At 42.5% G+C, this 22,763-nt stretch overlaps 1 protein-coding gene across 2 annotated transcripts in view; it reads right to left on the minus strand.

Moving 5' to 3' along the window:
• Positions 1 to 15,092: 15,092 nt before the first annotated feature.
• The window catches only part of COPS7B (COP9 signalosome subunit 7B), a 35,596-nt gene continuing 27,925 nt past the window's right edge, over positions 15,093 to 22,763 (minus strand). For both annotated transcript variants that reach the window (XM_012652205.1, XM_012652204.1), the window contains exon 7: positions 15,093 to 16,336. In XM_012652205.1, coding sequence (XP_012507659.1) covers positions 16,178 to 16,336 — 159 coding nt within the window. In that variant the 3' untranslated portion in view covers positions 15,093 to 16,177. The remainder of the gene's footprint in view (positions 16,337 to 22,763) is intronic.

Below are 22,763 nucleotides of genomic sequence, written 5' to 3' on the forward strand. Positions count from 1 at the left end.
GAGGGTTTATTTCTGGGTTCTCCATTCCATTCCATTGATCTTTACATCTGTCCTTAAGCCACTACCACATTTTCTTGCTTACTGTTGCTTTTTAGTAAGTTTTGAAATCAGGAAGTGTGCGTCCTCCAACTTTCTTCTTTTTCAAGTTTGTTTTTGCTGTTCTGGGGCCCTTGAGTTTCCATATGAATATTAGGGTCAGCTTGTCAATTTCTGCAAAGAAGCCAGCTAGAATTCTGACAAGGATTGCATGGAATCTGCAGATCAACTGAGGAAATACTGCCATTTTAACAATATTAAGTCTTTGGACACATGAACGTAAGATGTCTTTAGGTCTTTTAAAATTTCCTTCACCAATATTTTGCAGTTGTAAAAGTTTTACACTTCCATTTTTAAATTTATTCCTAAGCATTTTTTGTTATTACAAATGAAATTCTTTTCATAATTTCATTTTCAGATTTTGCATTGCAAGTGTATAGAAATGCAACTGATTTTGCATATTGATCCTGCAACCTTATTGAACTTCTTTTCTTTTTTTTTTGAGACAGTGTTTTGCTCTGTTGCCTGGCTAGATTACGGTGGCATCGTCACAGTTCACTGCAACCTCAAACTGGTCTCGAACTCCCAACCTCAAGCCATCTTCTGGCCTCGGCCTCCCAGAGTGCTAGGATTACAGGTGTGAGCCACCACACATGGCTGCTGAACTTGTTTCTAATAGTTCTAATATTAATAGGATACCATAATTCTTTAAACGCCATATATGAAAACAACAGGAGAGGAAGCACTGTGAAGTCAGGACAGCTTCCTCAACCCACCTCATTTTAAGAAAACTAATTTTGCATAAAAAGTGGGGAACACAAAGTATCAATGTCAAATTCCATCCAAAATATGAGGGACAAAAAGAGAATAAGGAGCAGAATAACATCCGTACAGGCAATGAGCAAACTTATACCAACTATTTCAAATCAAGAGAAAGGCATTACAAGAATCAGAATTGGGAAGGCTTAGAAATGAGATGACAGCACTTGGGACAGATTTAGAAATACAAGGAAAAATAATTTCAGATATGAAGACTAAATCAGAAGAAACATAAGAGTGAATCAGATGATGCTTCATAAGAAATAGAATGTAAAAAGGAAGAAAAATTTTACATCAAAAAGAAATGAACACATATAAGGAATTCAAAAAATAATAACAAATATTGGAAATAGGCAAAGAAAATCTAATGCATACATAATAGGAGTCCTTGAAAATAAAAATCAAAGCGAGGGAACAGAACAAATCCTATATACTATAAATTAAGGAAACTTTCCTGAAATAAAAAAAAATGTTGATACTACATTGCATTACTGATCCATTCAGGAAAGAGAAAACACAGTGCAATTTGAAAAGGGAAAGTTTAATATAAAGCATTACTAACTATAACAGGATTGGAGTAGCAGGCGAATGGCTCATAGGGAGTAATAAGAAATAACACAGGAGTCACAGATAAATGGAGAAGCTTCTACACCTAGGCTGAGATAGAGGTTCCAAGAAAAGATTTCCCACAGAGTCATGACTCCCTAGATGGGTAGGGAAATTTGCTGAGGCTGTGAAGCCTCCCAAGGGGGTGCCAAGGGAGGTGCCATGTGCTGTATACTGGCCACCAGGTGCTGCTAGAGCTGAGCCCTGCAGAAACTGCAGGCACTGCTTGAGCCTGACAAGAAATGCACACCTGCACTCTGGGAGGCTGAGGCGGGAGGATCGTTTGAGCTCAGGAGTTCGAGACCAGCCTGAGCAAGAGTGAGACCCTGTCTCTACTAAAAATAGAAAGAAATTAGCTGGACAACTAAAAATATATAGAAAAAATTAGCCGGGAATGGTGGCACATGCCTGTAGTTCCAGTTACTTGAGAGGCTGAGGCAGTAGGATCGCTTGAGCCCAGGAGTGTGAGGTTGCTGTGAGCTGGGCTGACACCATGGCACTCACTCTAGCCTGGGCAACACAGTGAGACTCTGTCTCAAAAAAAAAAAAAAAAAGAAAGAAAGAAAGAAAGAAAGAAATGCACACCTGAAATAAGGAGAAACCTCTTCCTTCTCCAATGTGCCTACAGCGCCCTCTATTGACAAAGTAGTTGTTTTATGGTCCCACTACATTATTGCAGAACAGATTATTAAGGATGGACACACTTGAAGCTCGGACTTGGAGGGGAGGGAGGGTAAGGGCATCATACGTAACCTAATCATCTGTAACCCCATAACATGCTGAAATAAAAAAAAAACATGAAAAAAATAAAAATGGAAAAAAAAAAAAAAGGATGGATTTGAAGCTGATATATGTCACCTAACAATGAGGACACATTCTGAGAAATGCATTGTCAGGCGATTTTGTCGTTGTGTGAACATCATAGGGTGTGCTTACACAAACCTAGATAGTATAGCTGCCTACAGACCTAGGCTGTGTGGTATAGCCTATTGCTTCTAAGCTACAAGCCTATACAGCACATTACTATACTCAATACTGTAGGTAATTGTAACACAACAGTAAATATTTGTGTATCTACACATATCAAAGGTACAGTAAAAATACAGTATTATAATCTTATGGGATCACCACCCTATGTGGTCTGTCATTGACCAAAATGTTGTTATGTGGTACATGACTGTAAACAGATTAATAACTGTCACATATGTATTTAAAAAGTACACAATATACCTGAGAAAATGGATTGAGAATCAACAACACCATGACATATTTAAGTAAATTTACTGGACATTAAAGAGGAAAAATCCTTTAAGCATCAAAGGGAAAAAAGACACAGTGATTTACAAAGAAAAGAAAATTAGATCATCATCAGACTTTTCAACAGCATTGCTTTGTATCAGAAGGAAACGGTGTAATATATCTAAGGAAGCAAAATATGAGCCAAGAATTTTATATTCAGAAAAACTAACTTTCAAGTACAAAAGATGCAAACAGTTATCTATGTATATGAACTCAGGAATATTGTTCCCTGAGCACTTCCTGAAAAATTCGTTAGAGAACAAGGCCCCAACTGCCAAAACTACTAGAGAAATCAACTAGCGGCGAGCATCAAACACACAAGTACTTCTCAAACCCACACTACGAGGTGTTTAAAAGGAAGAGAATATGGTATGGCTATAAGCTCTATTGAAGTAGATATAAAACAGCTATAACATTAAGAGTGAGAACTACTTTAAACTATTTTCGGTTATCATTCTGGTGCTGGTAGCATTAGAACTGTTACTCCCTGTTGCCTGAAACAGATGAGTAATTACAGGGTATTTTCACTATTATCCCCTATGCCACATAGAATCAGGATTTTCATTGTGGAAGAAAGGAGATACAGAGGTAATATTTTTTAAGGCTAAATAAAGAACCTGAAATTTGAACTGAAAGTAACAGTATGAATTCATAAGGTATTTTATCTATTATTCTATGTTATTTCTGCCCATTAAAAAGGCCTAGAAACCATGACTACCCCAGTAACTGGAAGCATCCCTGGAGTCCACAGGTGCTCATGAAATGCCCTTTCCCACTGACAGTGAGGGATGCGTGAGAAAATATACAAAAGGATCCTGGAATATCTTGACACACGATAGTGCAGAAGCCATCATACTCTACTGGAGTTATGTCAAAAGAGCCAACCCGAAGAGGACCCCACTGGCCATAGCTTTGACCATAGTAATAATTGCAACTAATTGAAACCCACCAAACATACTTAAATCCGTGAGCTCATACTGATATTGGGAAAATGAATTGGTTGCCTCCAGAGGATCATAAGGAGCCAGCTCATTATTTTTCAATATAGTAAAGAAGGAAGCATTCATCCTGCCTCTCCTAGATGAGCTGTACCGCTGGGTAATCTCATAGCAGATGAAAGAAAGCATCTGTTTATAAAGAATTCCAGCAAAGACATGAAAAAGAAATGATGGAATTAAAATATCATCATTTGATAGCGGTGGCGGCTGTGGATCTTTCCATTAGCTTATGTAAAACACTGCAGCAGTCTAATGTTGCCATCATCCCTCTAACACTCGCAGTCTATTTTCTCAAAGTCTATTTACTTATAAATTGTGTGGAATGACAAAATTAAGAAGCAATAAAATCTGAATCATAGCACAATGAAAAAAAAGTCACCATGTGGCAACTCCCAGTACATTAATGGACCCAGGCACTGAGCATCGACAGAATGACACCGCAGAAGGGGAAGCACCAGGCACTCTGTGCCCCCAGTGAAGGAACACATCACAACCCGGTGTCTCGCCAAAGACGTGCAGCAGAGTCCAGTCAAGCTTCTAGATCCAGGTGACGATGCGCAGCACATACAGAGGAGAGAGGAGCATATTGAACTGTCCCATGAGTGGGCAGCCAGCAAAATCCAGTAGAAACACCATAGTCAAATGGCCCGGGTTCTTCGACAGATAAATTAAAAGAAAAAGAAAGGGATGAAGGAAGAAACTACAGATTTAAAGAGAAGTAAAAGATATATTTTTAAAGTGGGCAAGACTGAGCCATAGTGTTTAGGGATGCCCACGTGGGTGATAAACTGTAAAGACAAGGAAGTGATTACTGTACAAACCAGACAGGGTTGCTTTTGCAGGGTGGGAGGGGGCCAAGATGGGGACATAGAAGGCTCTGGCTCTTGGGTTACAGGAGTGTTTAGGGTGTTTGCCTTGTAATATTTCATATTTATCTGTACCACCAATTACTGCCATGGCTTGGGAAGCCACTTGGCACTTAGAGGAACGTGGTGCCACCAGGAAATCAGCAGGCCACCCTCTGGCAAGCCATGGCTCACCTAGCCCTGTCAGCAAGCTCCCTTGCCAGGAGCATGCACAGGGCTGGTGCCACATCTCCTAGCCTCCTGCTAGCTCAGGGACTGGCTTCTGGGCCTGCCTGGGTTTTTGCTGTCAGCTGAGCCCTTCCATGCATAGGCATCTCCTATTTTGCCATTTCTGCTAAAGCACAGGAACACAGAGAAAACTAGGTTCATCCTACTCTGCCACTTGCTGCTGTGTGGCCTTGGACAGGTTACTTAACCTCTCAGAGCCTTTGGTGCCTGACACACAGTAATCATTCAGCAGAGGCTAGTTATTATTCCCTTGCACCCAGAGAGCACCTACCATTGCTTGACAAGAGAATAGAGTCTATCCCATTCAGTTTCTTAGAGCCCTCACATCAGGCTCCGGCAAACTCAGCACTTTATTGTGGGTGCCTTTGGGATATGGTAAATTCTCTGAACCCTTTTTTAAAAATACATCTAAGTAACATTCTTGAAATGAAAAAAAAATTTTTTTGAGGCAGGTCTCACTCTGTCCCCCAGGCTGGAATACAACGGCATGATCATAGTTCACTGCTGCCTCAAACTCCTGGAATCAAGGGATCCTCCCGCCTCAGCCTCCTGAGTATCTGGGACTACAGGTGTGCGCCACCACGCCCGGCTAATTGAAATGACAAAATTACAAGAACAGAGAACAGATTAGTGGTTGCCAGGGGTCAGGGACAGGGTGGGGAGAGAGGAGTAGGTGTAACTATAAAGGGGTAGCATGAGGGATCTTTGGGGTGATGGAGCAGTTCTGTATCTTGATTGAGGGAATTACACAATTCTATACATATAAACTGCATGGAACCACACACACATGCACGAGCGTGTGTAAAGCTCGTCAAGTCCGAACGAGGCCTAGATCATACCGATGTCAATTTCCTGGTTTAGCTATTGTACTTACGTAAGATGTTACCATTGAGTGGAATTGGTTGGAAGGTACACAGGGCCTCTCCACTATTTTCCCAACTTCTTTTGGATCTACAATTATCTCAAAATTAGAAGTTTTTAGAAGCAGCTATGTAAGTGCACATACAATTCCACATATGACTCCAGGGGCTTCACATCTCCCCGAGGCTCACATGGCCGCCTAGGGTGAAAGGAGGCCCAGGGCTGCATTCTCAGGCCGTTTCCCCTCCACAGCCCACATTCCTGCATCACCACCCAGGGCCTCCCTACGCGGCTGCCTCAGTTTTCCAATGAGATTGAGAACCAGACAGCTCCAAGAGAGAGGGTGGTGTATGGGGCAGCTTATTCAGCTATCTTTCTGGAGGGTGGGTGGGCATCTGCGTGTGCACACGCACACACACACTCTCACCATGCTCTGGTAACAGCCTAGGACTCATGCAGTGCTGCAACGACATGAGAAATGCCCTCCGTTGAAGGACTTCTGGATGTCTCCTAACAGACAGAATTGACCCAACTGTGCTGGGACCTTTGAAAGTCTGGACCTTTCAAAGTCATCTTCTTGTTCCTAGGCCACACTATAGACTTTCAGGCAAATAACTCCAATTTGGAGAGAAAATTAACCACCTTGTCTGTGTTCTCAATTTTCCCTGAGTCCATTGATACCAACACCCCAGGTCCTAGGTTCTGCCTTTGCCCGGAACGTACCATTGCGTCTCAGGTACCAGCATCATTCCCTCAGCTGATGTACTTCTGCCCTCTGCTGGCCATTTCTGGGTAGTACTTAGAAATCAGTACAAAAAACCAATGACCCCAGTGGAAAAATGAGTAAGGGAAAAGAACAAGGAAGTCACAAAATAAAAATACAGTGGGGTAATCAGCATATAAAAAAACATTTACTCTCACTGGTAAAGAGATACAAACTAAAACATCAAGGAGATGCTATTCCCACTTGATCAGACTGGTGAGGATGAAAAAGAATGACAATGCCTAGTGCTGTCCAGGGCTGGGGACACATGGCTTTTACAACAGGGCACACACACAAAGTGATCACCTCAGCAGACCACCCTGAGGTCAACAGAGGCAGTTGTTCTGACCCAGAGGCAGGAAGGGTCCACACTGTTGGTACTTGTGACCCACTGGGGCCCTGGCACCCCATTGTGAAACTCTGGCTTGCACAACTGGGGAGAGCTGGCAAGGCCTTCTGGAAGAGTAGTTTGGTTCTATGTACCAATGGCCTTAAAATTCCAAAACTTTCAATCTCAAACAATGCGCTTCTAGGAATTTTTCCTAAAGAAGTTAGCAGATGATTGGGTGAAGAAATTGTAATCAGATGATCCAATCTTCATACTGGCCAGGCATGGTGGCTCACACTTGTAATCCCAGCACTTTGGGAGGCTGAAACAGGAGAATTGCTTGAGCCCAGAAATTCAAGACCAGCCTGGGCAATATGGTGAGACCCCATCTCTACAAAAAATTTTAAAAAACAAATCTTCATACTGCCATGTTCTCAAGCAAGGTATCCCCATTCTACTCCCAGAAGCCAACCAAGCAGCAATTTCAAAATCTAGAAAATTCAGGCTAGTGTGTAGCCAGAAACTGACTTCCAAAGGGCTTTGGTGCATGAAACCCTTTCCCTCCTCCCTTCCACACTCCCAGTAGAGGGGCCAGTTTTCACCTATTTTACTCTTCTGTTTGTAGTTCATCTCCCCACTCAAACACAAGCTCTCTCAAGTCAGAGATGCTGTCTGTCGTGTTCACAGTGCTTAGAGCAGTGCCTGACAAATCGTTGAATAAATGAGTGAGTGAACAAACTATGAGCGTTAGGCATGGTCTGGAGGCAAGAGGATGAATAAGGGTGATTTGCTGCTCTATATAACAGCAAGTGCCAGCCACCCTGGAATTGCCTTGGGTTTAGGGAAGTATTTCTCTTCTGCGTAACAGAGATCTTAGGGAGGCAGTACTGTAGAGCAGCTGACAGCAGAGACTACCCACTTTCTACCTGTGTCACCTTGGGCAAATTATGTCACCTGACCTTCAGTTTCCTCATTATAAAACAGAGATAATGATACACGCTTCCAAGGGTTAATGTAAGAACTGAATGATGTGATCCATGTAAAGTGCTAACGGTGTCCTGAAAAGTCATTCAGCGTTAGTTGTTAGTGTGCATCTGTGTGTGCGGCTAAAAGAAAAAATTATTTCTCTACTCACAACACTTCTGACCCAAATATGTGGGTTTTCCATACCACAGCCATTTTTCAATTTAGTAGACACCAACAGGGTGTCCCACAATTCAATTCTGACACGAACTACCCGGAGTTAACAAGATCTATCAAGTTAAGGGTTCAGTCCCACAAAACTGCCCCCACTTCAGATGTCAAACATAATTAGTGAGTCCCCACGTTACCACACTCCTGTCCTGTGACTTGGCTACAAATTGGGGGCTCCCACAATCCCCTCCTTAGGTTTAACAATTTGCTATAACAGCTCACAGAACTCAGGAAAACACTTATTCACTATTACCAGTTTATTATAAAGGATACAGATGAATAGCCAAATGAAGAGGCACATAGGGCAAGGTGTGGAAGGATTCCCAGCGTAGGAACTTCCGTTTCTGTCAAGTTGGGGTGCCCCACCCTCCAGGCATGTGAATGCACTCACCAATCCAGAAAGTCTCTGAACGCCATCACTTGGGTTCTTAGGGAGGTTCGTGCCATTACATAGGCACGATTGCTTAAGCCAATTCCCAGCTCAATTAGCTCAGTTCTCAGCTCCTCTCCCCTTTAATTTCTTTGGCTACATCCCTAGCATACAATGGGTATCCAAAGAGTATACTGAATGAATGAATTTTCAAATGCTTGAGGTAGCAGAGGAGATGGGAAAAGGACTGATTCAAACAATGATAAAAGTACAGACACATCTCATTTCATTGCACTTTGCTTTATTGCACTTTTAACAAATCGAAGGTTTGTGGCCACCCTGCTTGTCAAGCAAGTCTATCAGCATCATCTTTCCAATAGCACGTGCCCACTTCGTGTCTGTGTCACATTTTGGTAATTTCTGCAATATTTCCAACTTTTCATTATTATATCTGTTATAGTGAGCTGTGATCAGTGATCTTTGATGTTACTATTGTAATTGTTTCGGGATGCCATGAACCACTCCATGTAAGACTGCAGACTTAATCGATAAATGTTTTATGTGTGTTCTGACTGCGCCACTGACCGGCCATTCCCGCATCTCTATCCCTCTCCTTGGGCCTCCCTATTCCCTGAAACACAACAATATCTAAATAAGGCCAATTAATAACCTACAATGAATGGCCTCTAAGTGTTCTAGTGAAAGGAAGAGTCGCACATCTCTGACTTTAAATCAAAAGCAAGAAATGATTAAGCTTAGTGAGGAAGGCATGTCAAAAGCCAAGAGAGGCCAAAAGCTAGTCCTCTTGTGCCAGTTAGCCAAGCTGTGAATACAAAAGAAAAGTTCTTGAAGGAAATTAAAAGTGCAACTCCAGTGAACACACAAATAATAAGAAAGAGTAACAGCCTTACTGCTGATATGGAGAGAGTTTTGGCAGTCTGGATAGAAGATAAACCACAACATTCCCTTAAGCCAAAGCCTAATCCAGAGCAAGGCCCTAACTCTCTTCAATTCTAGGAAGGCTGAAATGAGGAAGCTGCAGAAGAAAAGTCTGAAGATAGCAGAGGTTGGTTCATGAGGTTTAAGGAAAAAAGTCATCTCCATAACATAAAAGTACAAGGTGAAGCGGCAAGTGCTAATGTAGAAGCTGCAGCAAGTTGTCAAGAAGATGTAGCTAAGAAATTGATGAAGGTGGCTACACTGAACAATAAATTTTCAATGTAGATGGAACAGCCTTCTATTGGAAGAAGATGCCATCTAGGACTTTCAGAGCTAGAGAGAAGTCAAGGCCTGGCTTCAAAGTTTCAAAGGACAGGCTGACTCTTCTGTTAGGGCTAATGCGGCTGATAACTTAAGTCGAAGCCAATCTTCATCCACCCTTCTGAAAATCTTAGAGCCCTTAAGAATTATGCTAAATCCACTCTGCCTGTGCTCAAGAAATGGAACAAGCCTGGATTATAGCACATCTGTTTACCGCATGGTTTACTGAATATTTTAAGCCCACTGTTTAAAATATGAGACCTAGTGTTAAAACAAACAAAAAAAAGATTCCTTTAAAAATATTACTGCTCACTGACAATGCTCCTAGTCATCCAAGAGCTCTGATGGAGATATACAAGGAGATGAATGTTGTTTCCATGCCTGCTAACACGACATCATTCTGCAGCCCCATGGATCAAGGAGTAATTTCAACTTTCAAGTCTCATATTTAAAAAATACATTTTATAAGGCTATAGCTGCCATAGATAGTGATTCCATGGATGGATCTGGGGAAAGTAAATTGACAACCTTCTGGAAAGGGTTCACTATTCTAGATGCCATTAAGAACACTGATGATTCATGGGAGGAAGTCAAAATATCAATATTAAGAGGAGTTTGGAAGAAGCTGATTCTAACCCTCATGGATGACTTTCAGAGGTTCGTGGTGGAAACAGCAAGAGAACTAGAATTAGAAGTGGAGTCTGAAGATGTGACTGAATTGCCACAATCTCATGATCAAACTTGAATAGATGGGGAGTTGCAAAGAAAGTGGCTTCTTGAGATGGAATCTACTCCTGAAGGTGCTGTGAACATTGCTGAAATGACCACAAAGGATTTAGAATATTACAAAACCTAGTTGATAAATCAGTGGCAGGGTTTGAGACAATGAATTCCAATTCTGAAAGAAGTTCTACTGTGGGTAAGATGCTATCAAATAGTATTACATGCTACAGAGAAATCTTTTGTGAAAGGAAGAGTCAATTGATACGGCAAATTTCATCATTGTCTTATTTTAAGAAATTACCATAGCCACCCCAACCTTCAGCAACCACCACCCTGCTCACTCAGCAAGCATTAGCATCAAGGCAAGACCCTCCACCAGGAAAAGATTATGGTGCACTGAAGACTCAGATGATTAAGCATTTGTTAGCAATAAAGTATTTTTAATTAAGGCATGTACTTTTTTTAGACATAATGCTATTACACACTAAACAGACTGAAGTAGATTATAAACATAACTTTTATATGCACTGGGAAACCAGTAACTTTGTGTGACTTGCTCTATTGCAATATTGCAGTGGTCTGGAGCTGAACCCACAGTATCTCCAAGTATGCCTGAGGAACAGTCAGGGTATGTCGTGAATCAGATACGGAATAGGAAGGAGTTAAGGATGAACCCCAGGTTCTGGCTCAGATAAATGGCTGTCACGGACGGAACTACGCCCTCCCGCCCCCAAAAAAACCTCGTGTGTTAAAGTCCTAAGCGATACTATAACTGTATTTACAGAGAGGGCCTTCAAAGAGGTAATTATGTTTAAATGAGGTCCTAAGGATGGACCCTTAATTCCATATGACTAGTGTCCTTATAAGAACAGAAAGAGACATGAGAGGTGTATGCACAGCGAAAAGGCCATGTGAGGACACAGCAAGAGGATGCCCATCTGAAGCCAAGAGAGGCCTCAAGAGAAACCAAACCTGCTGACACCTTGATCTTGGACTTCTAGCCTCTAGAACACAAGGAAAAATAGACTTCTGTTGTTTAAGCCTCTCAGTCTGTGGCATTTTGTTATGATAGCCCTAGCAAACTAATACACTTGGTGAATGGTGGGCACCAATTATTGACTATAGGATTAGACCTGGGAGATGGCAATAGAAATGCCCAGTTGGCTCTTGGCTATTCATGCTGGCAGAATGAGCCATAGATAGAGATTTGGGTGTTATAAATGAAAGTGGAACCATGGGAGCAAATCATATAACCTAGGGAGTGTATGGATGTAACATAAGAAGGTCATGATGCAACCATAGGAAACACATCTGACTGGACTCTAAAGGAAGAGATGCCCCTGAAGAAATTTTAGAATAGGCAGAGGAACACAAGGAAAATCTGGAGAGATTGGGGCCATGAAAACTAAGAGAAGAATGCTTAAAGAAGTGGGCTTAACAAAGCCAACTGTACTAAAAAGATCAATCCAGATAAAGACTGAGAATGTTGGCAAGTTGGAGATCAATGGTCTCCTTGACAAGAAAATGATCAGTGGTTGGTTAGCACAGACACCACAGGCCAATGAGTTTAGGTGTGGATGAGGGAGGATGTAGAGACAGAACAGGTAGACAACTCTCAAGAAGCTTGGTTACTAAAGATGAAAAAAGTGGTGGCTGGAAAAGGACATCAGGTTCAGGGAGGGTGTCCTTAAGGTGTAGTATTTGTCATCACATACAGCCATTAGAGGAGAGACTAAAGATGTAGATGTGAAACTTTTGAGAGAAAAGGTGGGGTGAATAGAAAAAAAAGAAAAAGGCACAGGTGGATGAATGTTATTCACATGGAAGGAGGGACGTCTTTTCCACTATGAAAAGAACAGAGGAGGGAAGGATAGATGTAGGAAAGCCTATAGGTGGAAGACAAGAAACTGAGGGTTTCCCCACTCAACGTTCTCAATTTCGCTATGAAGTAGAAAAGTACAGTCACCCACTGAAAAAGTCTGAGGGGTGTGATAAGGTAAACTATTGCAAGAAAATGGTAGAACTTTTAAAAGAAAGCTCACTAGGAGGAGATGACAGGATGGCTAAACATCACTGAGGACCCAGTTTGAGAGACCACAGATCTGTAGTGGCATCACTCTGCAGCTGTTGTACAAGGAAGAAAGGGAAGTCATTAGCCAGCCCATAGTGGGGTTTTGCTAGAGAAAAGCAATGCAAGGATGGGCATAAATGACCCGAAGAAAAGCCTCCTATCTTTGCTTTCCCCATCATTTCTTTCCTTGTCAGTTTCATTCTTAACCAAGGAGAGCACTTCTCATCCCTAACATTAAGACCCAACACTCCCTTTTCATAATAAATCCTTTGTTAGCATTACATTTACTGTCCCAAGGTCAAGTTATAGACAATCTACTTAACAGACATAAGTTTAAAAGATCCACTTAATGCCCTAAGGGTAATATAACAGAGATATAAAATGAAATTTATAATCAAATGTGTATTTCAATCTGCATATCTCAAGCATAACTACAGGAAAAGATTTAATGAAGTAGTAGGTGCTGATGGCTATACACAGCATCCCCAGGAAGACACAGGTACAATCACAGACTGCTCAAGGCAGGCTATACTGGAAACTCAAATACCCTGAGCAGTGTGATGCGTCCTTCGACTAGTAGAAATCAATCAATTGCTGAATTTAAAAAAAATTTGAAGTCTCAGACTGTTAGAATAACAATTTTAAGTGTAAGAACTCAAACATTTTGGCTTGGTTTCAGGCACCAACCCAGCACCTCAATAGGATTCTCATCCCCTCCCCAAACTTTTGAGTCATAGGAATTTGGATGGTGACCAAAGAAGCTAGATGATAAACTGCTTGTGATAATTTTACATATTTGCTTTTTTCTCCATCTCTATCAGTGATGATCATCTTGGATTAGGAACACAAGTATAGTCTGCATCGGGGAATCTGACCAACTCCCTAATGTTACCCAAGTAGGAAACGACACTTTCCATCTGGACAGTAAAAACCTTTTGGGCTTCAGGCAGAAAGCTCAGAGTTAAAGAAGGTGACTTGAGCCAGCCCAAAGGCACTGCCACTGAGCTAATTCTGTTCAATACCACAGTGTCTCCTTCCCAACCTACGATATCTCACTGTTGATGAGGACATCTCTTATGAATGCTGTATTTGTGTATAAAACCCTCTGCACATTTCAGACCTGAGCACAGCAATCACGGCATGCCAGATGGGAAACTGCAGAGTTCAGAGGCCAGACCTCCTACCAGAATCCCAGTGGAACAATGAACATTCTGGGTGGGCTACTGTTCTCACAATTTCTGGAGCCTCCAATCCTATACTCTCTGCTTCCTTATCAAGTGGCTGGGTGGGTTTGGGAAGCAGATGCTGAGCTGTGCGGGGAGTCAGTTAAAAGCAAGATGAGCCCTCAGAGGAACATGCAAGTAGAGGGGTACCAAGGGTTAGTGTAAAGAGCAGATTCTAAACGAGAACGCAACTCAGAAACGGAGGCAGGATGTATAGGTTGGGAGATCTAGGAGTCCTCATTTGCCACTTACCATCAGGGCACTTTGAATCTTTGGGTTTCCGTTTCCTCATATGTAGTGAGAACAATTGTAATAATACTTACCCACACCAACCTCAGAAGATTTTTGCATGGAAGGGACTGAATGACTTATTGTATGTGAAGACCCTCTGCAAAGCACTTTACAAATGTGTTATTAATATTATTGTCATCATTGTTTTTTTGAAGCGTTGAAGGAAGGCAGGGTCTTGCTATTTTGCCCAGGCTGGGCTCAAACTCACGATCCTCTCGCCTAAGCCTCCCAAGCAGCTGGAACTACAGCTGCATGCTACCATGCCCGGCAACCATCATAATTTTTAAGGAAGCAGCAGAACCGTGGAAAAGGATGACCCTATAGCTCCTTAGAGCAGTCAAAGAACAAATGGTTACACATTTCATACAAGTCAAGCTGCCTTTCCTTATCTGCTGGATGAAAGACAATTGCTCAGAGTAAGTCTGCCCATTTTGGGTCTAGAACGAATAGTCGGAAAAACCTATAAGGCTGGGAGCTGTTCAACTTCTCTTAGGGTTTTTGAGAAATATCCTTTTCCCAAAATTTCCCCCAAATGTGTTCCACTAGTTATTCCCCTAAAGGATTTAGTGGTGAAATGAATGTGGCAAAGGCTTCCTCACCCAGGACTTCTGGGAGACCTTCACAATGAATTTCCAATGAGGATATGGGATGCAGGGAGTGCCAAATTTATTTAATGTAACAGAACCCCTTTTCCACAGAGTTTCTGACAGGGGTTTCATGAAACATACTTTGGGAATTAAACTTAACTCTCCAGTTGGGCATAATGTTATTTGGGCACATGGACCAGCTTAAAAGGGAAACAAGAACACTTTAACATTCCATCAACAGTAGGCAGTTGCTGGACATTTTAGAAAAAGGAAAATTCCATTTTTTAACCATGGTACTGAAATAGCATCACATTTCCCTGAACCACCCTAATCCAGCCCCTCAAGATCCACCAGCTATGCCGCCCCATGCTCCACAGTCACATACATTAAATCTACACTTTTATTTTTTTGTTCTAAAATGTGCTTTTTCCTCAATGAACTTTAATATCAGTCCAGGACCTACACCTCCCCTTAAAAAAACAAAACAAAACACACACACAAACACACATGCCACCCTCTAACCAGGTGAACAGTCCCCGGCGATGAGTCTATAACAAATATTGACACGAGGGGGGAAAAGCATGTTGAAATGTATTAGAATCAGAACCTGTACAAAAAAAAAAATTAAAATATAACCTGAAACTGTTCAAGTTCAGAAAGTCTAGTTAAGTCCTTTTCTCTTGCCAGGAGAATGCCATCATCAGAGGGCTCTGGGGCATCAGCCAAGGAGGGATGGAAAGAGACAGACAGAAGCAGCAACAGGTCGTGCGACAGACAGGGGCCTCGGCACCACCACCCGCCCCACCCCAGGTGCAGCCGGGAGGAATTAAAGGTTTTGGGAGAGCAAGTGTTGACCAACAGCCCCAGTGGGCAGCTGCAGCCTACGCACCAAAAACAAGGCTGAGTAGTCAGAGGCAGCAGGAAGAGCAGCCAGCAGAGAACACGAGCTGAAGGAAACAACTTCTGCCACCCAGCAGACCCACAGCACCCCCTATTTTGCCCAGATACCAGAGGTTAGTCAACCCAGTGCTCCCAACTAATGAGAGATCAGAGCTGGGCTTAAGAGGCTGAAAACCCGCAGGTTTAGTAAACATAGCCCAGCACCACATCCCTCCATGGCCTGAACTGGAGCTGCCAACAAGGGATAAGGCAGGAGAGGGGAAATGAAGCATTTTGAAACCTGGCTAGAGATGGCCTGCACCATTGCGTACTGTGGTACATGGGGCTGGAGAAAGAACACCCCCTCCTTACTTAGGGAAGGGTCTCCTCCACAGTCATCCCTGGGGGCCGGTAAAAGCTGCCTCTGGCTTATGACCAGCCTGACAAAATGACATGGAGCAAAAGAAAAACTGGGAGGGAGACAAGCCCTTACACAGAGACAAGAACCTCCTGAAGGGAAGCTGGGCAGTGTCTGACCCTGTTAGGATGGCATTAGTGGAGCCCCTGAGTCTGAAGGGAACAACTGGGGAAGAGGAAGTAGGTGAGGGAGAGAAGTAACGGTTTTTCTGGAACAGTACCAACAGGGTGGGGAGGCGCTGGTGAGGGGGTGGGCAGGTCTGGAACTCACTGCAGGTAGAGAGGGGAGGAAATAGGCCCTTGGTGTCCCCTCCCCACCTGACCCAGGCCTGGTGAGTGCCAGCTGCCCCAGCCGGCCCTAGTGGCGGCTAGAGACCAGACCTTTCACTTTGGACATCTTCTTGGTGGGTTGCCTCTGCTCAGCATGAGGGGGACACTCCCGTTCAGCCAGCTGCTGCTCCATCTCCTGAGCTGAGGAAGACGCCGTGGCTTTGAGTGTCTTCTTGATGTTGGTAACCTGGAGGGAGATACAGAATTGGTGTGCTCAGCCCGTATGCACCAGAAACTCACCAAAACCTGCTCTCACACAGAAAGGAGGCTAAAATCCCCCGCAAGAAAATCTGAAATTATCTTCAGAAACCCAGGTGAGGAGAAACAAGCATAGACTCTACTGATGGAAGACATGGAAATAAGTCAAACAAAAAAGTGGAACAAATGCTTTCTTGGTTGAAACAAGTAGAAGTAAACCATTTGGCAAAGAGGTACAATACCAAAGATGAAAGAAAGTAGTGATTAAAATGTCCTTAAAAAAAGGAAGACTGACTCAAGAATTCTATATTCAGCTGTTATTCACGTATAAAACCACAAATATTTTCACAAGAACCTCAATAATACAGCTCCAAGAAATCTTCCTGAATAAGTAAGTAGAGGATGAACTTCAGAGAACTAAGTGATAAATGAAGAAAATGTAGTAAAAGAACTAGCAAAATGCTATCACACTGTTTGCAGCTTACCTTCTTTCACTTAATGAATTAGGGGCACAAACATATTTAAGGAGCTCCTGAATATTTTTCCATGTCAGAACACATATTCTCTGTAACACCTGTGTATTACTCTATTATGAATGTTCTCCAATTTTTAAATTGGTTCCCAGTTTGTTTCTTGGTGCTACTATTAACAGCCTTCTATGTTTACCTTTGCAAACTTTTGTGACCATCTATGGAGACATACTTCTGGAAGTGAGCCTTCCAGATCAAAGTGGACATACATTTTACACTTTAATCAGTATTGCTATATGGCCTTCTGAAAAGTCATTGCATTAATCTGCACTTCTACCAACTATGTACTCCAGGAGTACCTGTTTATATACACATTCCCCGACACCAGTTCTAATGGAACTGGTTCTAATGGATCTTTCACACCTTTGCTCTTCAGCAAGTTGAAAAGAAGAAAAGGGGCAGGAGAAGCAGGAAGAGGACAGAGGTGGGAGGGAAGAGTTGTATAGTCAAATAAATATTAGCCTTCTTAAAAAAAAATCATTAGCAGGAAGAAAAAGAGACAGTTGGTGCAGAGTGAGGCATATGTTCGTTGGTAAGAAAGTGAAGAGACTTCCCTGTTTGACGGCTTCCCTGTTCTCTGGGACGCAGGAGGCTTGGTTTCTACAGAGCAAGAATAGAGTTGTCAGGGTCAAAAATTCTGAACAGTCAGAATAATCAGGATCTTGAGTAAGAGACAACCAAATGCAGAGATGAAACAATGCTATGAGAGTGAGACAAAAATTAGGTTCCTGGAGTGAAGCCATCATCTGCACAATCAAACTCGCCTAGACTACAGGTTGTTTTTTGTTGTTGTTGTTTTGAGATGGGGCAAACAGCCATGCTCCAAACTGCAGCAACCATAATCAACACTGTATCCTTTTCTAAAACAAGAGCAACAGAGGACTGTGGGCTGGGGCCACCAATATGGAGGGCAGTCTCAGTCAAGCCCGCGTTTATCTAGTGTCCTGTCAGACTGCAGAACACCACCTGGGAATCCCCCTACCCTCCTGGTGACTCACTGCTGCTTTGGTATCTTTTGTTCAGTAAAGTCACTTGGTGAGTGAGTGAGTGAAGAATTTGAAGCAAGTGGCTGGCTTACCACTCTTTCTCTTACAGAAGAGTGTTTGTTACCGTTTGTTTGGTTTACTTTGAGGCATATTCTGATGGCCTTGAAGGAGAGATTAAGAAATGTGATTTCTCAAGTATCATTGCTTTATAAAATAATATTCCAAGGCTTCTCCAGTTTGATATGCTAAGTATCAGGAAAATTAATTAAAATCTTAATAAGAGGTAACAGCATGACTTAAGTTTGTTTCTTTGCATGTCAATTACCTCTGACTTTCAAAGTGTTAAAAGATCCTTGAACTTAAACATTATCTGAGGGAACTTGTTTTAAGGTTTCCCCAAAAGCTGACAAAATTTTAACCAAATAAGACATTAGGAAACTAACAAATTTTTGTTACAAGGTCTATATTTACAAAAATAATATCTTTCCAGGAAATAATTACCTTTCCCATTCAGCAAAATAGTTTTACTAAAAATTTTTAAAACAAAACCAAAAAAATGTCCTTAATTTCACCTTGGCTGATAAAGAATAGCCTTATTTCCTCAAGTTATTTGTGTAATAATTTTTACTAAATCAACTTATACTACACATAGTTTTCTGTAGTGATTCTTTCATTTAATATATATTAGATTCACTGACAGTCTCATAAGCCCTACATGAGTAAGGAAAAAGCATTTAATCAATCTCCAAATAACGGACATATGTTCAATCTATTGCACTTGTGTTTCTGTAGCATAAAGTCATTAGTGGCCTACCAGAAAGTAACAACAGGTGGCCTGTTGTTTTTATGGTGGCCTCAGGTGACTTGGGCTAGCTTCAGATTCAGAGCATCTGTGGCTGGGCTGAGAGGCCAGTCCCTGACCTGCTTGCCAAGGAGCAAACTCAGCCTATGGCACCTTCACCACCTTGTCACCTCTTAGCAACCAACCAGTTTAAACAACCCCTAATGCTTTGCTGTTTTACTGTTTTGCTATGTATATGCTTAATCTTTTCAAAGTTCAACATTTCCAATGTCATCTTCCTTTACAATAACATGAACTCACGGTTTTCACTCTAGTTCCTGATGGAACCTGTGTGTTACCATCTCCAGCCACAGAAAGCTTACTGATCCTCTGCTTTCTGTCTATACCATCACTCCCCACCATGCCTCCCCATCTCATGGTGACCCAATTCTATGTAAAAGTCTTTGATTAGGGATCCTGTCAAATGTTTTTGAGCAATCAAGTAGACAGAAGCATGACACTCTCCCCTTTCATTCAAATGCCTATTTATACTTCTTTAAGCAGTTTTCTCTTGTAGAAACTGCTCTCTCAAAAGGCTCTTTTGGGTGCTCAGTGACGCTGGTATGCAAGAAAAAGAAAGGAGACTTGGCCCAGGGAAAAACTTGGTTTTCTCTAGCTCTGAAACACCACTCGAGATCTGATACCTTCCTTCCCCACTCTTCAACTCATGCCACGCTAGTCCCCTGCACCACACTTGCAATCATTCACTTCATCTCTGCTTCCTGTTTCTCATGCACTCCAAGGAGGGCACAACTCCTCCTCAGCCCCTCCGGCCCCACCTGGAGAGTCAGCATCTCTTCCATACAACCTGCGCAACCACGCCCGCCCACACTGACCTGCCTCCCCTCAACCTGCCTGCCTGGCAGCTCCTCTCACTCTCTAATCACCGCATATACCACTGTGTTTCCTTTGTATTTCAGGTGTGCATGTCTCGCCCCTTCGAGAAGACTACCAACAAATCTGAGTGCTCTACAGTCGTTACCACTTTGAGGCATAATGTAAACAACCCATGGAGGAAAAGAGGGCTTCCTGGGCAAGTGTCTCTTAAGCCTAGGAAATGAGTCCTTTATCCTCCACAGAGTCGGCCTGGGTCAGGGAGTGCCGTGGCCCTCACACTGGTTCTATTAGAGACGCCCTGCTCAAGTCGGCTTTATTGTTAGACATTTTAAACACACAGAACTCACAAAGGAGACTGCTGAACCAATGATAGACTCCCATAATTGAAGGGAATCTTAAGAGGCAACCTTCTTCCAATACCTGGGTAGGTATAAGTGTGGCTAGCTCCTTCCAGGACTCCAGATTGGCTGCCCCGGCAGGTCCATCAATTGAACCTGTTTCAGCCTTGTAGACTTTCTTAAGAAGTCTAATTCCTCTTCCAGAGAGCTGTCCTTCAATTGATGACAAGTATCAACCCCCCATTGTAGAGGATACCTTTGTCTGGGAAAGTTTCCTTGTTGTTCTTCTCAAGAACATGTCTGTGACCTTGCACGCAAGTCCAGAGCGTCCTCTCTCTGCAAACAGGAGGGGCTAGAGAATTGAGATGCAAACATTTGTTTGCCGGAGACGAAACAACAAGGAACTGGGACGTGTTGAGTCCGGACGGTGTGGGAACAAAGAATTTGCGGTGGGACAGTTGCCAAACAGCCTGTATTATAAATAAACAGCTTCAGCGAGAGCTTTTCGCTGCAGCCTTATACTGTCCTGTGGTGTCTGTGTCTTTTTGTACGGGCTGCAGTCGTGTGTCTGCGTCTTTATGTCTCTGTGTTCATTCCTTGGTCTGAAGCCGGGCCATGTCACCCCATGCTTGTCTTCTTTGGCCTAAATTTGGTCTGGTCCCTTCTGACTTTCGTCCTTCTGTGGGCTGGCTTATAGGCCATCCCCATCCCACTTACTCCCTGATGACCTAGAGTTTGTCAAGTTCCTTAAAACACGGGCCTCAGGAATTTTCAAGTAGGATTTTGCTTACCAGCAAAAATGCAGCCTAGCTCTATGAGAGGCCTTAAATATTTAAGCAAAAGGAAGTGTGAAGAGCTTCCTGGGGCAGGAACGCATCCTTCAGTTGTGGGGCAAAGTAAAGGTAGGCAACAGGAAAGGCAGCCCACAGTTGGAAAAGTGCTAGAAAGAAAAGGAGAACTGGGAGATGGAGAGCTCCCCTCTCCAAGATGTACCAGGAGGCATACTTTTGGTGCACTATACTAGCCAACAAACCCCAAGACTGTCACTAACTTAACTCCTGGGGGATTTTCCATGTAATGGAAAACAGAGCTTACTTTGCCCAATTAGGTTTTATTACCTACATGACTGGAACATAGCCTATTTTGTAAATGTAGCAATAGCTATATATTAACAGTCCATAGAACATCAGACACAGGCACATACAAATATAAAGAAAAATATGTTCTAAAATCAAATTTAAATAAAGAGGTCCTTTGTGATGCTATGACTTATTTTTACCTTCCCTCCAGAGTGCCTGCTCAGAGATAATCAAACAGCTCATAATGTTATTGTTCTATCTCCCCCAGGTATACTGGAACTATAACTCAATAATATGTGTTACTTCTATGAAAGGTTAAAGGAGAGAATATTCTTAGGTAGTTTGTGATAGGACTGACTTCATTAAGGAGAGCTCTTGAAGCTACAACTCAGCAGAAGAAAGCTGCTGTTATAAATAAGATTGAGGGGAGGGGGATATAGAATTTTTCACTCTGAGAACAGCAATCTAAGAATAAAGAAAAGATCACCAACTCAGTTGAGAAAATGGCTAAAAAAGTTAGGCCAAGGGTAACAGAAGCAAAAAGACAGCCAGAATATGACAAATTATCTTTGTTCTTTGTAGATCTATTTTCTTTCCAAGTCAGTTAACTATTTGATGAGTACCTTCCATGTGCCTCAAGCAGGGCATGATCAGCACCCTACACTGAGCAGCTAGACCACACATTCACGGCTTGGGAAAACCGACAAGGCTCTGAGCTTTGACCATGTTCTCTCCCTCTGCCCATATTCATCTGTTCCAGATTTTCCAAAAGACTATTAAGTTAACAGACTGTTTTAATTGGTGGTGGAGATGGTCTTGGCCTTTTCCTCAGATTTGTTTTTCTTAAACTGAAATCCTTACCACCACCTGCCAGCAGCATCAGGCTCTGCCAGCAGGGGTAGCTGTGTTTTCCACCAGTGGGGCGCTGATAACCCATGTGTGCTGGTGTGATCTCTTTTTAAACAACCATGATTTAAAAAACTTTACTCTTGTGTAACTACAGGGTGTGCCTCAAACATTAGCCAAACTTTTTTTGTCCAGTGCCATTTGTCACAGACACAAACTTGAGCAGTTCAAAACTCTAATAAAACTAGTATCATTCATCTTTGTTAATGACCACAATGCCAACCCACCACCTACCACACCAGTCAGCAGCAGCGACCAGGCCCCTCTCAATGCCCCCAGCAAGGTTAAAGACTATTGGTTACACACAGGCTACCCCAAGGTTAGGCAGGGTGTGGTGAGCCTCCAAACCTCATTTTTCTCCAGGGTTTGATTTATAGGAAAGAAGACACAGAAAGTAGAGTGGTTAGCCCTTCCTACTTTGCTCAGACCTCAATCCCAGGTCAGAGGAGAGGCCACCATCACCAAGAAGGTGATTGCATAGCCTATTAGAGAAGCAGGAGGGTAATTTCCCTAATTGTCTTTGCTTTTGGCTAATGTTAAACTAAATGTAGCTCATACTTCCTTGGCTAGAATTAGGATTAAAAATGGACCATGCATAGAACATCCACGGAGTGTATGTATATAAGGTGGGGGGTGGTATTCAAAATCAATTAGCTCTAGTTCATGAAAAGCATAGCTCAGCAGTCCACTGACACACTTACATGGTGTGCCAGAAACATTCGGTTCACCATTTGAGTACCTACTATGGGTTAGGCCTGGGACAAGGAGCTGGTCTTGCAAAGACAAATAAGATAGGTTTTATTTTCGAGGAGTACATATACCAGTGTAGGGGAACTCATCAAATTTCACAAATCCCCCTTTGAAAGGCACATATCCTCATTTCTTATGTTCCTTAGCTT

The sequence above is a fragment of the Propithecus coquereli genome, unplaced genomic scaffold (assembly GCF_000956105.1).
Source record: "Propithecus coquereli isolate 6110/MARCELLA unplaced genomic scaffold, Pcoq_1.0 Scaffold383, whole genome shotgun sequence".
Classification (NCBI taxonomy): Eukaryota; Metazoa; Chordata; class Mammalia; order Primates; family Indriidae; genus Propithecus; species Propithecus coquereli.